The sequence below is a fragment of the Dendropsophus ebraccatus genome, chromosome 2 (genome assembly GCF_027789765.1).
Source record: "Dendropsophus ebraccatus isolate aDenEbr1 chromosome 2, aDenEbr1.pat, whole genome shotgun sequence".
Lineage (NCBI taxonomy): Eukaryota > Metazoa > Chordata > Amphibia > Anura > Hylidae > Dendropsophus > Dendropsophus ebraccatus.
In genome coordinates, this window is record NC_091455.1 from 128,717,323 (window position 1) to 128,735,047 (window position 17,725).

Below are 17,725 nucleotides of genomic sequence, written 5' to 3' on the forward strand. Positions count from 1 at the left end.
GTAAACGGCGTCAGCGCAAAAAAATCCCAAAGTGCTAAATTGTGCATTTTTGGTCGCATCAAATCCAGAAAAAATTTAATAAAAAGCGATCAAAAAGACGTATATGGGCAATCAAGGTACCGATAGAAAGATCACATCATGGCGCAAAAAATGACACCTCGCACAGCCCCATAGACCAAAGGATAAAAGCGCTATAAGCCGGGGAATGGAGCAATTTTAAGGAACCTATATTGGTTAACAACGGTTTGAATTTTTTACAGGCCATCAGATACAATATAAGTTATACATGTTATATATCGTTTTAATCGTAACAACTTGAGGAACATGCATAACAAATTGCCCCCAAATAAAAGAAATGCGTTTTTTTTTTTTCAATTTCACCACACTTTGAATTTTTTTCTGGTTTCGCAGTGTACTTTATGCAAAAATTTAGCCTGTAATTGCAAAGTACAATTAGTGACGCAAAAAATAAGGGGTCATGTGGGTTTCTAGGTGGAAAAATGCAAGTGCTATGACCTTTTAAACACAAGGAGGAAAAACCGAAAACGTAAAAACGAAAATGGGCCCCGTCCTTAAAGGGTTAAGGTCAAAGCCAATTTTCGTTTTTGCACTTTTGCTTTTTCCATTTTATGTTTAAAAGTCCATAGCGCTTGCATTTTTTCACCTAGAGACTTATATTAGTGCTTATTTTTTGCGAAACCAATTGTACTTTGCAATTACAGGCATAATTTTTCCATAAAATATGTTGTGAAACCGGAAAAAAAACATTTGCGCTGTCAAATTGAAAAAAAAAAGAATTTGTTTTGATTTCGGGGAGTTTTGCATTTACGCCGTTCGCCCTATGGTAAAACTGACTTGTTATGCATGTTCCTCAAGTCGTTACGATTACTATGATATATAACATGTATAACTTATATTGTATCGGATGGCCTGTAAAAAATTCAAACCATTGTTAACAAATATATGTCACTTAAAATCGCTCCATTCCCAGGCTTATAGCGCTTTTATCCTTTGGTCTATGGGGCTGTGTGAGGTGTCAGTTTTTGCGCCATGATGCGTTCTTTCTACGGGTACCTTGATTGCACATATACGACTTTTTGATCGCTTTTTATTACATTTTTTCTGGATTTGATGCGACCAAAAATGCGCAATTTTGCACTTTGGGATTTTTTTGCGCTTACGCCGTTTACCGTGCGAGATCAGGAATGTGATTAATAGTTCGGGCGATTACGTGTGCGGTGATACTAAATATGTTTATTAATTTATTTATTAATTAATTTATATTTATAAAATGGGAAAAGGGGGGTGATTTGGACTTTTATTAGGGGAGGGGATTTTTTATTAATAAAAACACTTTTTTACTTTTTTTTTTTACATACACTAGAAGCCCCCCTGGGGGGCTTGTATATACATAGCACTGATCTCTCATAGAGATCAATGCTGTGTATATACACAGCAAAGATCCATTAGATCGGTCATAGATTGCTATGGCCTGCTGCAGGCCACAGCAATCTATTGCCGAGTCGGGATCAGCGTCATTCCAACGCTGAGGCCCGGCACGGGCAGAAGAACGGATCTCCCCCCCGCGATCGCATCGTGGGGGGGAGATCCGTGCCACTAGACACCAGTGATGCACGGAGGAAAGCACTTCAATGCAGCTGTCAGGTTTGACAGCTGCATTGAAGGGCTTAATTAGCCGGCGCGGCAACGGGACCCGCGCCGGCTAATAGAGGCACTGCCCGGCTGCAGATTGCAGCCGGGATCGGTGCCGTTCAGAGCGGGGTCCCGGCGGGACCCCGCTCTGATCACCCCCTGCGGCACCATGACGTATCAGATACGTCATGGGTCGCTAAGGGGTTAAGCATTAGGATTTCCCTTCACTAGGACTAATGTACCTTAGCCAGCCCCTGAAAAGCAAGCCCTTAGCATTATCTCTCCTCCAAACTTTACAGTTGGTGCAGTCAGACATGTAACATTATCCTGGAATTCACCAGACTGGTCTGTCAGACACCTCTCCACTGCTCCAGGTTCCAATGTCAGCCATCTCCATCCGACGCTTAGCATTGTGGTTGATGATGTAAAGCCAGAATGCAGTTGGTCTGTTATGTAATTTAAAAAATAAAAAAGGGGCTAGTCTTGGAAGGATGAAGATGATTAAGAAGCACTGTATTTTTTATTTTCTTTTGGCCATAGAGTGCACACTCACCCCTAGTACACTCTCTCGCCCCCCTTATCTACATATATAAATCTTATGAATTCATCTGGGTCATGTGAACACCAGTCTAATAACCAGAAAATTACATGGCTTTGTGTTTAACAAGAAATGGTCAGTTCAGGGTTAGAAGCCTTTCTGTGAACTGCAGGATTACATAATCACCTATCAGATCCCTCCTGGACACTCATACTCTCCTTTCCTCACCCAGCTCCATCTGCATGTTGCTGCTCTATATATAGAGTGTAAGAGCTATAGTAATGGGGAGCAAAGGAGGCTGGCTGCAGTTCTCTCACAAATAGTACTGTACAGTGTAAGGATCTTTTTATACGGCCCCATATGGGGCCGTGCAATGACGCAAACGAGCGATGATCAGCAAGATCGTCACTCATTTGCAGTGCTTATAAATCTATTAATTGCTGCACTTAGGATTTAGAGCAATTGCAGTCGTAAGACACCACCTCCTTCCGTTTCTTCTCTCTCTCTGCAAAACCAGAGGCATTATGGGTAATATAGGCAGCATTAGAAAAGTATATCAGTAGGGAAATAGGAAACAAGATGGCTGAAAACCCATCTATGCCATATGAGATAAAACAGGAATTCACAAGGCATACACAGGATTTTCTACATTATGCTCTAATAGTAGACTATGCTGCAATATATAAGAAAAAAATTACCAGAATGCTTATTTTACATTGATTTTTTTTACCTTTCATTTACAATTGCCTTGATTGTTTTATTGTAGGAACATGTCTTCTGGGTTGTGTCGTTAAATACTCTTTTCATCCTTGTGTTCGGTAAGTATGAGAACATTTTATAGTGGGTTAAATGCATGAAGCCGTTCACAGGGCAATGATTCAAAAATTATTAACCTCTCCTGGACTAGTCAAATTTTCGTTTTTGCATTTCAACTTGCATTCGAAGAGCCATAACACTTTAATTGTTACAATTGTAGAGCCACATAAGGGCTTGATTTTTGTGATATCAACTATATTTTGTAATGACACCCTACATTTTACCATAAAGTATACTGCAAAAAAAACAACAAAAAAATTGTCAAATCAAAAGAAAACCTGCAGTTTTGCAAATTTTGTTTTTCGCAACATTAACCCATACAGAACCACAGAGCTGTTTGGGGCTCCTTTTTACTGGCTGAGCCAGACTCTAATAGCAGAGCTAATTTTGCAGCTACGGAGTTTAAGTATAGACCTTTGGCTGCATACATGACTGATTGGCATCCCGCAGTCACGATGCAAGGGTGTCGTTCGCACACCCAACAGGTGCGGCACCTGTCATTTTGAGATATAAATATCACAATTGCTGTTAGTCGTGGCATTTAAGTGGTTAAACAGCTTACATCAGCAAGATTGCTGGTGTCATTAGCAGCAGACTATCAAAGTGTATAAGTTCCTGAGCCCGCTGTATACTCCCCTTCACACGTACAGGATCCGCAGCAGATTTGATGGCGCAAATTTGAAGTCCCAGATTCAAAACAAATCATATCTGGGCCATCAAATCTGCTGCGGATCCTGTACCTGTGAACGCACCCTTTTTTTTTTTCTTTAAACTCCGTTTATTAGAATGAGTTCCACAGAATCACAAGTATAAGCATAAAGGCATGAACACGGTGAAAGATAACAGTGTGGCATCATGTTATATACATCAATAGGATAACAAAATCCAACTTTACGGTCCAACAGGGACCAGTACCCAGTCACAGAAAAAAAACAATAATAGACAGTCAATTAGGTCCTCACTTCATGGTCAGAAGTCCTAGTCAGTGGAGAGGCACTCCACAAACCCCATACCTTATCATGTTTCTTAGGGCATTTCCTATGAGTGAACACCACTCTTTCATATTCCACTATTTTATTAACCAATGATATCCACATTCTAACTTTTTAGGAGGTCGTTTGTCTATCCATCTCAGGGCAATACTCTTACGTGCCAGAAATAGCGATTCTCTTATACATATACGAGTATGGTGAGGCCAGGTTTCCTCATCTAGAAGCCCAAATAAACAAATAGCGGGATCTAACGGGACAGGTATTTGAACCACCTCTGATAGTAGGTCACCTCTTTCCAAAAACTATGTATGTATGTGGGGGCAGGCCCAGACCATATGCCAGTCTGCTGGTAGATGGGTACATTTAGGGCAAGTTGGCTCTGGAATCCTGCCCATTCTACATAGTCTGACGGGTGTAAGGTAACTTTGGTGTATAAAATAGAGTTGGGTCATTTTGTTATTTACTGCGGGGGAGACATGTAAGTGGGATTCCAACAGTTCTTCACAATCCTCGTCAGTAAGAGAGGGAATATACGTTTTCCATTTTCCCAGAGAGGGGAGAGGATGATTATGGGCTTTAGCACGAATTAGATAATCATATAGAGAGGAAACCAGGCCTCTGGGCCCTGGAATCTGATGCTGCCTATGAGTGGATAGGAGGAAATCCGAGCTCTTGGTGGAGCAAACTGGGCATTCAATGCATGTCTGAATTGCAAAAAGCGGTAGAACTGAGAGTGTGGAATTTCATGCTTGTCTAGCAAATATTCAAAGGAGACCACCGTGTCATCTACAAAGACGTCTGCTAGGGTGTTGACCCCCAACCGTGACCAGAACTGGTAATCAGGGAGATCATATAAGTGTGTAAGCAATGAGTTCTGCCAGAGACCGGACTCGGACGGGATATCAACGTATTGGATGGTAGTGCGAGCAAGGGACCAGACCTTATGGGCTGTTTTGTGCACAGGAAGGTAGTCTGCCCTTGGGAGGATGTCAGCCGTGAGAAGCGACCATAGTGAAGGGGGGAGGGAAAGAGTCAAGGAGCATCACCTCAGGGGGGGTAGGGGGGTCAACTTGGGTCCATTGCGCCAGGTATTTAAGCTGGCCTGCAAGATAATATAGGAAAATATCAGGTAGGGCCATGCCTGCTAAGTCCTTTGGCCTTTGCAGCCTAGCTAGTTGGAGCTTAGAGCGGGATGAGCCCCAAATAAAGGAAGTTACAGCCGAGTGTAAGGATTTAAAAAACAATTGGCTTAGTGGAACAAAAACATGTTGCAGAACATAAAGACATTTAGGGAGGGTAACCATTTTTACCAAATTTATCCGTCCGGCGACAGAGAGAGGCAGCGAGCCCCAGATCCGGAATTTTTCCCTGAAATGGATCAGAAGAGCATCCACATTCAGGGTTATAGTCTCTGAGGGTGTTTTACATATGTGTATGCCCAAGTATTTAAATGTGCGGATCACCTTCAAACCCGCCACCGTCGAGCCCTCCAGGCCATCCCTAGTAGGACTAAGGTACATGAGAGCAGACTTAGACCAATTAATGGTCAGACCGGAATAGCGGCCGTAGTCATTAATAGTGGTGATGGCTCTGGGTAAAGATCTATCACGGTCTGACAATGTCAACAATAGATCGTCAGCATACAGGCTAACTCGCTCCTCTCCCAGGGAATGTGGAATACCAGACAGGTTACTATCTCTCCGGAGTAGGGCTGCCAGGGGTTCCATGGAGAGGATAAAGAGGAGGGGGGACAGGGGGCAGCCCTGCCTCGTCCCGCTCCCCAGCCGAAAGGACGGGGAAAGCAAGCTATTCAGCGCAATGGATGCTTCAGGGTGATGGTACAATATAGAGACCCAAGAGATAAAAGTGTCACCAAATCGGAATCTCCGCAACACCTCCACTAAAAATGGCCACTCGACCGAATCAAAGGCCTTGGCCAGGCCCAGTCCCGCCCAAGAGACATTCCAAGTTGTGTGATTATCTGAGCACGACGCAAGTTATCTGAAGTGCTCCTGCCAGGCACAAAACCTGATTGGTTGCTGTGAATGAGATATGGAACAATTTTGTTAAGGTGGAGTGCTAGCACTTTAGTGAGCAATTTATAGTCAGAATTCACCAACGAGATTGGGTGGTATGAGCTACAATCAAGTGGATCTTTATCTGGCTTCAAAATGAGCACTATGTTGGCGTTATAGCAAGAATCGGGAAGCCTACCTAACTCCAGGGATGCGTTAAGGACCTTTAGGAAAGCGGGCAGAAGGTGATCGGAGTATTGGGCATACACCTCTATAGGGATTGCATCCGGACCCGAGGCCTTACCTCTCGCCGTCGCCTTCTGTGCCTCCTGTAATTCCTCCAGCGTAATGGGAGCATCAAGCTGGGTTCAGGTCTCCTCCGTAAGCTCAGGTAACGGGATGTTAGACAGGAACTGGGCTATTTCCTCTGTAGAGGGTACAAGATGAGAGGTGTAAAGGTCAGAATAAAAGGATGCAAATCTGCTCACTATATCAACACTAGCAGTCAGGACCGTACCCTGGGAGGATCGTATTTTAAGTACTGCTGGAGAGGCGCTATTGCGATGGATTAGCTGAGCAAGGAGGCTACTTGATTGGTTACCCAGATCAAAGTATTTTTGGGAAAGAAAGAACATTCTTCGTTTAGTTTTATCATGGAGGTGTGACATATAGGCTCTACCAGCCTGTAACCACTCCAGCCTGTTACTATCTGTGGGTTGGGCAATAAATATCTCCTCTCTACGCTTACAGTGAGAAGCGAGATCATCCTCCTGTCTGACTGTCTCTCTTTTGATGTAAGATATAGAGGATTGGATACAGCCCCGAAGGTATGTCTTCAGGGAATCCCAAAAAGCAGAGTGATTATCATCAAGCCTGTTATCAGTTAAGAACATCTGTAGCTGATCAGGTATTCTATCATTATCCTGCATGAGAGACAGCCAGAAAGGATGTATTTTACGCGGGCCTCTGTTCGCCATACTTGGCAAGATATTGAAATCCGCCAGCAGAGGTGAGTGGTCTGATATACCTCTCGGTAGGTGGGAGATGGAGACTAGAACAGAATTGATAGCTGGATTTTCAAACATATAATCCAGTCTAGATAGGGAATTTCTACTCGGTGTGTGGCAGGTATATTCAGAGGCATGAGGATGTCTGGATCGCCACAAATCTATCCAGCCAATTTCCTCAGTGAACTGTTGAAAGGGAGAGGGTTGAGAGGGGGAAGGGGCAGACGGGGATGGATATAGCTTGTCACGGCTGACGTCCCATAGCATATTAAAGTCTCCCATGCACAGAAACAGAGATTGGGGATACATTGCAGCAAAGTTAGCGGCATCGTGTAAAAGTTGCAGGTTCGCAGGGGGAGGCAGGTATAGTGCAATAATAACCACTGGCTGTGTCTCCAACCATCCTTGAACAAATAAGGCTCTACCTTCAGGGCCCTTAAACAGTCTACCTGGTTCCCATCTAACAGTCTTGTGGATCAGCAGGGAAACTCCTCTAGAATAAGAGGTATGCGTGGAATGTGCCGCCCACTGGATCCACGGTTTAGAGAGACAGCCAGTGGTTGAGGGGGTCAAGTGGGTCTCCTGGAGACATATAATTTGGGGGTTGTGGTTGCGTATGTAGGCAAAAGTGAGGGACCGTTTATGTGGGGAACCCAGTCCTCTTACATTAAGAGAAAAGACACGGAAGGACATGGACACTACAAACACGACTGGGTAACAAAAAAAAAAACGGACCAACAAACAACTAAAACAGCAATGGATGTAAAACAGATGCACGTGGCACAGAAGATAACGGGGGAGTCTGTGATATAAATAGAAAATCACAGACTATAGATAGGGGTAGTCCGAGATCCATCGGTACTCCCGCCGTCCTGCCATATGCAATATTGAGAAGGAGGGTGGATTCTAACTCAGCAGGTTGCACGCAGTATCTAACCAGCACCTCATAAACAGGTCAAATAGAACAATGCTGGCACCCCGGAAGCAAGTATAACCACTAACGGTATACGGCAAAATTAGGTAACTATACAGTTATGCACAGCAGTATCATGAGAGGTAAAACTAACAAGAAACATAAGAACATGACATAGTCACTGGGTGATCAGCGGTCCCGCTGAGGTGGTCTCTCACGGAGCTGTAACCACTCGTCCGCCTCGGCCGACGTGTTGTGAACGCACCCTTAAGGTGTTTTCTGGGCCAACCGATGAGCTATCCAAAAAAATAGTGTGGTGCCAACACCTGGCACTATCAGCCGTTTGGTGCTGCACTACACATTGAACACTGTCTCCATTTACTGTGTGGCGATCAGTAACTGCAGTTCAGTTCCTATTCACTTGACTGGGACTCGAGCTGCAGTTACACATCACCACCGCTACACATTGAAAAGAGACAAACTCCATATACTTTATAGTATAGTGCAGAACAATTTTTTACCCCATTTTTTTTTTTCTCATTTAAAACCAGGGGTTTGTCTTATCATCAGGTGCATCTTATAAAGTGAAAAATATTCCTTGATCTCCCCCAGTGCCTGGTTTATTAGAGATGGTATCCCCTTCAGGCTTTCACCTAATGTGGAGAGGTATGGGTAGCAGAAGTCTAGATGAGGCTGCTTTATGCCAAGGCTTCTAGTCCTGATTAGGTTTCATTTCATAGCAGAGATAATAGTCTCCCAGTAAAAGCATGGATTGGTCCACAGAGAGACTGGGGTGCTTTCTAATGCTGCCTGGCATTGGGTTGGTGTATTTTGGTGACTTTTTGATTACTTTCTATTCCCTAAAGAATACATGTGTTTGCGTTATAGTATGTGACCTTAGAATAGATGCGGCAGTGTCACCAAACTTTTTTCTGTAAGATCTGCAAATTTTTTTCAATCAGGGACAGGGGCTGCATTATTCTGTTCTTCTAAAAACAGTTCCACAGTTGTCTTTAGGTTGTGCTTGGTATTATAACTCTGTTGTGTTCACTTCAATAGAACCGAGCTACAATACCACAGATAGACCAAGGATAGGTGTAGTGCTGTTTCTGGGAAAAAGGCAGCCATGTTCTTCTTATCCTGGATTGCACCATTAACTCCTGTCGATTGTCGCTGACACCGATTTCTACACTGCACTATACAAGACCCATGTATGTGTGCCTCCAATATTTGGGCCCTTGTGGAACTTTAAAAAAAAAAAAAAAAGAAAAAAGAAAATAATTGGCTACAGCATGTATAGTACTAATAAACAAGACAAACTATTTTCTTTTTACAGTAGTTAAATTTGTGTGTAAGTGTAATGCTAGCACTTACCAATACACCAATATTGTTTTATTTTGTTGCCCAAAATTTGTATATGACCATTATGCCAGTTATTACATTTAGTAATTTTTTTGTACTCATGTTTTCCTTATACACTTACAGCATTTTGTCCTTACCACATTGGACACTTCTCTGTTGTTGGACTTGGGTTTGATTGTTATGTGAGTATATACAAGTGATTTCCTCTGTTAAATCTTTGCCGTAGATTCATTTTGCAGATATGTATGCGTTTAGTTACCAGTATTCAAATGTTTAATTAAATACAAGCTATTAAGGGGGTTAAAAAGCAGATATGGTTGTATGCACATGCTTAAAGTGTGCCTTTCATTAAAAAAAAAACTTTTGATATATCATACATTATGTTAAGTTTTGATTGGTTGGGGTCTGAGTGTCCAGACTGTGACTGACTGAGAGAACGAGCTGGGAGAAGTGTGCACTTTTACTACATTTTCTTCCTGCTCTGTGTCACATGATCGAGGTGGGCTTCCAATGCAAAAATGGGGTGAGGAGTACGTAGCAATGTAATAGCCTCCTCACTCATTCTACTGATCGGTCAGGGATTGACCACTGCACACTATAATTTTTGTCCCTTCCCTAGAATCGTGCACCTGATCTAGGTTTGGTGAGCTGTACCCTTACGTGAATTCTAAATAAGACACCATGTGTTCATTGATTAGTATTATTCTGTATTAAGTTCTTTAAAAAAAATTGCATTGATTGCATTGAAACGTAATATTTTAATAAACATATTGTGAATAGATGTTATTTTCTATTACAGGTAAAAGCTTCCCACTTTGAAGGACTTATAACTACAATAGTTGGATATGTTCTCCTGGCTGTCACGTTGATTCTGTGCCATGTATCCTTTTTATATGCTTAGAGCAGGTCCACACTTTCTGACTCTCATGCAATGGCTGACTTTAGCTGTTTTATATACTTGATTTTTTTTCTTTAAAGGGTACCTATCATTTAAACAAACTTCTGATATATCATAGCAACACATCAGAAGTTTGTATCGGTCTTCATCCCAATGCTGGGACCCCCGCAAATCAAAGGAAATGACATGTGCAAAAAATTCTTTCTCAAGTCTTCCAGTACTTATCAGCTGCTGTATGTCCTGCATGAAATTATATTCTTTCCAATCTGGAGAGGTTTTCTAAGGGGATTTGCTACTGCCCTAGATAAGTCTTGTCACAAACAGATGTGACAGCAGAGAGCAATGTCTCAGACTGGAAGGAATTTATACATAATAGGGCCACAAGCCCAAGGCACACATGTACTGGCTCCCACTAAGTGTAAAACATAACTTTCACTAATAAAAGAGTATATTCATAGCGGCCTAAATTTATGAACGCACCCACTCCTGTCCTTCCTCAATCACCTATTGAACCCAGTAGGGTATCAGTCATGAGTCTACCGACTAAGTGGAGTGGTATGGTATATCTAACTTTCACAAGACAGCTAGTGGGCTGTACTTACAGAATTACAGAGGTATTTCGGTATTATTTTACTTTGTGTGCACTTAACCTTTGGCCACATTCACAACCTTCCATAGTGCACCTGTAAATGCAGACCCACAATTACAGGCAGTACTAAGGACCCATTTATTTAAATGGCCCTATTTACACTTTTTGTACATGCTGCGGTGTGTGTGTGTGTGTGTGTGTGTGTGTGTGTGTGTGTATGCAGCCTAAGGATGCACTTCCATGGCTATAGACAGCCTTTGGAACGTGTGAATGATGCCTAAGAGCCATCTCCCAGTCATTTTCTGTGTAACTTTTGGTTTATTTCTTTTGGCTTCTCAAAACTCTGAACTCAGTTTTTGTTTCTCTATTTAGTATAAAGTGTATTCATTCTTTACTGCTCAGCTGTATGACCCTCTATACGTTCATTTTTCTTAAGACATTTTTTCTAGAGTTTAGCAGCAGTTGTTAAGTTCCAGCGATCAAGACGAATATTGGGCATATGCTACATAGTTGTGAAGGTAAGTTATTAATGTTTTCACACTATATTGTGTGAGAAATACATTAGAAGACTGAAAAAAATGCGTCTGGGTTTAGACACTGTAAAATAAAAGCAAAAATTTTTCCATAAAATGTGGTCCTATTTTTAATCTAATGTGCTACACATCTGTCTGTGCAAACATTTTAAAATAAATGTATGCACATAGGATTTTTTTTCATAGACTTCAATGCAGCACATTATTAGATAAGAAAATGTGTATTGCTCTTGTTTTACTCTATATAAATCTAGCCTGATATATAAAGAAACACAGTCTGGCACATACTATAGCACAAATGTATGTTTATGTAATCACAGAATGGAGTGTTTATTATTATAATAATATTTATTTATTTTTTCTCCCTCCTAAAGGTTTCCTTACTGGTGGTTGTAGAGATTGGTGTTTTCCCCCTCATTTGTGGCTGGTGGTTGGACATTTGTTCTTTGGTAAGGATTTTAATTATTGATGCAGTTTAAACTGTTCAAAGAAAATAAGTGGTATTGGCATATGAATTTTAAATTTGTTTTCTTATTTTCTGTGTATTTTAAATATGCTATATTTAATGACCATTTAAAGGCCTTCTTGATTTTACGGAATGGAAATTTTGTTAACAGCGACAGTCCTATTTGAATGGTCATAATACAACTTTGTTTGGAAGCTATGTATTTTTAACAGATTTATTCTGTCAGGACAAAATAGGTATAGACAATTTACACTTCTCTTACAACACCTTTTGGAAAAGGTTTTCCTGCTTTGTCCTAACAAGACATGATTCCATTGTTGATGAGCCGCAATATGTGACACAGCTGATGGACAGAAGCGGTGCTATTTGTGGAGAAAACACAGACCCCTTTTTTTTTTTTTTTAAAGAGGATGTACCATCAGGTACATCCTCTTTAATCTGACCCAGGGATAGAACATCGCCATCACGGGGAAGCCGGTGCCGCAGTCCGTTTTTTTTAACAGCGGGCCGGTTCCTGTTTACGGCACCGTTCTATCCACTGGAGCTGAAGCACAGGAGGCGGGCCAGCCCGCTCCCAGTGGGAGGGAATTCCCTCCCCTTTATGACGCGGCTTCATTAGAATCAATGGAGCTGCGTCATACAGGGGCGGGGGATTCCACCCACTGAAGGCGGCCCAGCCCGCCTCCCGTGCTTCAGTTCTGGCCCGGGACCCATGGATAAAATGGTGCCGTACATGGGAACCGGCTTCCCTGTGACGGTGCCGTTCTATCCCTGATGGTACATCCTCTTTAAGCTCTGGGCAATCCCTTCAAAAAAGGCCAGGGGTTGGTCATGTCCATTGTCAGTCGGGCACAACTGTGTATTCAGTAGGAAGTTCTTTATGTAAAACAAAACACAGATCTAGAAAGCAGCAACAGAGGAGGATGCCCAAGGACAACCAAGACCAAAAAAAGCTGGAGAAACAACTGGGGAAAAAAGGGACAGATTACAAATGATTCTCTATTCCAATAAGAAAAATTGGTTAGACAACATATTTAAAGTTTCTCTTAATCCATATGACTGCCAGGACCCACCAAACAGGAGTCCTGAACACCCCTGTTTGAAAGAAACAGTGGTTGAGTATGTACCCTTCCACTCTGTTCAAACTTTGGGTGACTACCACACAGTTTAAGTGTTCAGCGCTCATGTCATCTGCATGTGGCATCTTCAGCACTTGACCGTGTTCAGAATCTAAATTTGTACTGTGACTTTCATTCTCTGGAGTGATGGTGCTCCTACCAACCACTCATAAGCCGATGGCATGTCCTGGCAATATGTAATTACGTTAGATGTCACACTGGTATTCATATCCTCTCAAAGTAAGAAGCAAAACAAAAAAAACACATGACTAACTCTGGGTTCACATTGCGTTTTTGCAGTCTATTTTTTTCATTCACTTTATGCAAAACATGAATAAAAAACAGATGTATTTGTGTGCATGTTTTGATCCATTTTGACATGGTTGACCATGTTTTTGTGTATGCTAAAAAAATATGGATGCGTTTTGATCCTTTTTTTTTTTTTTTTTTTATAATGGAAGTCAATGGAAAAACGGATCATAACGGATGCACGCAAATACATCAGTTTTTTATTATCCTTCTTTGCATCAGTTTTTGAGGGACACAGAACTGCTTAAGGCTGGGTTCACACTACGTATATTTCAGTCAGTATTGTGGTCTTCATATTGCAACCAAAACCAGGAGTGGATTAAAAACACAGAAAGGCTCTGTCCACACAATGTTGAAATTGAGTGGATGGCCGCCATTTAATGGCAAATATTTGCTGTTATTTTAAAACAACGGCTGTTGTATTGAAATAATGGCAGTTATTTACTGTTATATGGCGGCCATCCACTCAATTTCAACATTGTGTGAACAGAGCCTTTCTGTGTTTTTAATCCACTCCTGGTTTTGGTTGCAATATGATTGAGGACCACAATACTGACTGAAATATACGTAGTGTGAACCCAGCCTAAAGGTGTACTTCGGCAAAAGTCTTTTCCTTTCAAATCAACTGGTTTCAGAAAGTTATATAGATTTGTAATTTCCTTTGATTTAAAAAATCTCAAGTCTTCCAGTACTTATCAGCTGTTGTATCTGTATGCCCTGCAGAAGTGGTGTATTCTTTCCAGTCTAATGGTGCGTTCACACCTACAGGATCTGCAGCTGATTTTCTGCAGCAGATTTCATTTAAATAACTGAACACAGCATCAAATCTGCTGCAGATCTGCTGCAGATCCTGTAGGTGTGAACGCACCCTAACACTGGAAGCACTCTCTCTGCTGACGTCTCTGTCCGAGACAGGAACTGTCCAGAGAAGGAGAGCTTTTCTATAGGGATTTGCTGCTGCTCTGGACAGTTCCTGTCTTTAACAGATAGGATAAGGGGGAAAAAAGCAAAAGGCGGGAGGCGGCGCCTCATGTGATACCGTAGGTACCAGTGGATGAATAGAAAGGTAGATTGGAGGCTCACCTTAAAGCCCCTTGGGCTTGTTGCATATCACCCCTTTAGTGGGTTACTGTGTCTTGTATCAACTTGGCGTCTGTGTTCAGGGCTGCAGCTAGCTGGGAGAGACAAACCGGGATGCTCCCAAAGGGGCCCGTGGAAGTGCAGACAAATAGCGGAAAAAAGCGTCAAACTCCTAGATGCCAGCTCTGCCTCAGGGATATTACTATCATCGTTCCTGTGATTCCTCTGAGGCAGCGCTGGAATCTAGGAGTTTGACGCTTTTTTCCGCTATTTGTCTTTCTTTAACAGAGGTGGCAGCAGAGAGCACTGTGTCAGGCTGGAAAGAATCCACCACTACCTACAGGACATACAGCAGCTGATAAGTATTGGAAGACTGGAGATTTTTAAATAAAAGTAATTTACAAATAAATATAACTTTCTAAAACCAGTTTATTTGAAAGAAAAAAAATATCCCTGGAGTACACCTTTAAGCCTTGATAAAGAAAAAAGTAGGGCATTCTTTCCCCATGACTATACAGGGTTGGCTTTAAGGGCACACCTTCAGAGATATTTTAACTCCATTACAGACCTTTGTATCTCCATAACAACATATCAAAAGCACAATCTGTGTTGTCTGTCCCTGCAGTTATGTTCCAATTTCCTCCTACTTGTATGATATATTGATTTACACATTTTAACTGATTGCTTCCTTTGTATTTCAGGAAATGTTTGATGCCACCTTGAAAGACAGGGAACTTAGCTTTCAGTCAGCACCTGGAACAACCATGTTTCTCCATTGGCTTGTAGGAATGGTGTATGTTTTTTATTTTGCATCTTTCATCCTGCTACTAAGAGAGGTAAGAGGTGGAAAGATTCAGTAAATAAAATGTAGAATTATTCATGCATTAAAGGGGTGCTTACAACCAATCACTACCCTCAGTGGTCTCAAATACGAGAATGAGTGGAAAAAGGAGTACTTATTACAACTCCATTCAATTTAATAGAACTGAGTTGCGGCATGACGCCCATGCTAAACACAAGATTGGTGCTGTTTCCAGCAGAAAACAGCCCTATTTTTGTAATCCTGCTTAACTACTCCAAAGGTAACCAATCAGCAGGTTCCCAGGATGATGGTATAGAGCTACTGCTGCAGCAGCGGCATGTACCAGCCATGGGCTGCAGCAGTAGCTTTAGTAAGGAGAAAAAGTACTTTTATTTGCTGCTCAAGGCAGGGAGAGGGGCAGAAACTAGTCATCTGGGTGGGGAGCCGCCTGTGACTAGACACAGCTCTCTGCATGTCAGCATGCTCTGTGGGCGATAATTAACAGGCAGAAAGGACACTAACTGCCTGATTGGTTCCCTTTTAAGTATTGTGATGTTTCTCTCTAGTGGAGAAATCATGGATAGAGCTTGCCTGATGATTAGAGATTGTTTTTAAAAACAATAAAAAAAACAACTGTACATAACTTCTCTTTCCAGTTTTGTGCATTGCCAACAAATTATTGGAGGGGGGATTGAGAAATTGAGCAAAGCAAGGGGAAACTAAAACCATACTTTTTTTTTTTGTTTGTCCTGTGGGTCAAAATCAGATACCAGTTTTGAGTATTGTTATGGGCCCCCCTCTCTCCTATGTACACAACTGGTTGTGTAAATTATCATGTTATTATTATTGTTTATTATTATCATCATTATTATTATTATATAGGTGCTAAGACCAGGAGTTCTGTGGTTTCTCAGAAATTTGAATGATCCAGATTTTAATCCAGTCCAGGAAATGATCCACTTGCCAATTTACAGACATCTTAGAAGATTTATATTATCTGTGGTAAATATCATAAGCATTTAGTTACTCTGGGTTTATGTACAAGAATTCACGTAACTGGTTATTTTTAAAGCATCCAAGCATTTGCAGATGTTTTTTTTTTCAAGGGGGTGTAGTTAAAAAAAAAAATTCAAATTAACGTGCTAGATACAATGGTGCCTTGGAATACGAGCATAATTCGTTCTATGACCGCGCTTGTAATCCAAATCCACTCATAAACCAAAGCAAATTTTCCCATAAGAAGTCACTGAAATGCAGACAATTGGTTCCACACCCCAAAAATAATGATTTATTATTCTGAATAACATGTAAAACAAATGAAACAAACATTCAGAAACTGTTACTATACAGTAATGGAGAGGATGGGAAACACAAGGGCGGACAGAGACTGCAGGGAGCATGAAGGAATGAGCAGGGCAGATGTGGGCACTTACATGCAGCACTCTCTGTCCGGGGAGAGAGCTGTTACAGGTATGAAGAGATTACCTCCACGGTCTTGTCTCTTGATGTAAGCCCCAGCCTTAAGTGGATCTGCTATAATTTGGAAGGTGAGGGAGACTTTCTGGGTCAGAGTACAGTACTGTAGACCTTGCTATGCAGACCATGCCCCTCCCCCACTCGCACTCCCACCCAGTATAGGGAGCTCTTAAACCAAAGCAATGCTCTTAAACCAAGTCATAATTTTGAAAAACTGTGAGCTCTTAAACCAAGTTACTCTTAAACCAAGGTACCACTGTATCTGTAATTTACTTATATTAAAAAATCTTCAGTCTTCCTTTATTTATCCGCTGCTGTAGGTCCTGCAGGAAGTTGTATTATTTCCAGTCTGGAGGCAGGAGAGGTTTTTTATGGGGATTTTCTACTGCTCTAGACAGTTCCTGACATGGACAGAGGTGGCAGCAGAGAGCACTGTGTCAGACTCGAAAAAATACGCCACTTCCTCCAGGACATAGACTGGAAGGCTTGAGATTTTTCAATAGAATTAAAATACAAATTTCTGTCACTTTCTGGCGCCATTTGATTTTAAAGAAAAACATTTTTGGTTAACAACTCCTTTATTAAAAACTTGGAAGCTATAACGCACATCTCATCATAAAATATATAATTTTATTAAATGCCATTGAAAATATTCTATATGAAATATGATATAAAATTAAATTGTGTTACTAACATTTTATTTTTTAGGATGAGATGTATTTTTTGTGGGGCTTCTCTTGTGTTGTGTCATAATGATTTTTTTTGTTTGGCTGTGTACTTTTATTGTTAAAGTGGAAAAACTATTTTTCTATAGCTTTTATTAAAAATTATGTTAGTTTCACTTCTACATCCTTTTCACTTTGGCACTGGTGTAACTGGTGTAACCTGCAGGGCTGTGGAGTTGGGGTCGTGGAGTCAGAGTCAAAGCTAGTTTTGGCTGGAGTCTGAGTTGGAGTCGGAAAAAAAATGTACCGACTCCAGCTTTAAAAAAAAATCTTAGAACAATTAAAAATTTTGTTTTAATATGATTTTTATAAGTTTTGCTCATCAATATATATTGAGCAACATTCTAATAGGACATTGGCCCTATTACATAAGGGTGGTCAGGGGAAAGTTGTCGGTCACTATTTGGCAGCTTGTTTCTGAGCTGGAAGAGTC

General features: G+C 41.3%; 1 protein-coding gene across 2 annotated transcripts in view; it reads left to right on the top strand.

Moving 5' to 3' along the window:
- MARCHF6 (membrane associated ring-CH-type finger 6) overlaps positions 1–17,725 on the top strand; it is an 85,953-nt gene that overhangs the window by 32,075 nt on the left and 36,153 nt on the right. For both annotated transcript variants that reach the window (XM_069958310.1, XM_069958311.1), the window contains exons 10-16: positions 2,958–3,009; positions 9,420–9,478; positions 10,096–10,176; positions 11,233–11,301; positions 11,691–11,765; positions 14,991–15,125; positions 15,974–16,093. In XM_069958310.1, the coding sequence (XP_069814411.1) occupies positions 2,958–3,009; positions 9,420–9,478; positions 10,096–10,176; positions 11,233–11,301; positions 11,691–11,765; positions 14,991–15,125; positions 15,974–16,093 (591 nt within the window). The remainder of the gene's footprint in view (positions 1–2,957; positions 3,010–9,419; positions 9,479–10,095; positions 10,177–11,232; positions 11,302–11,690; positions 11,766–14,990; positions 15,126–15,973; positions 16,094–17,725) is intronic.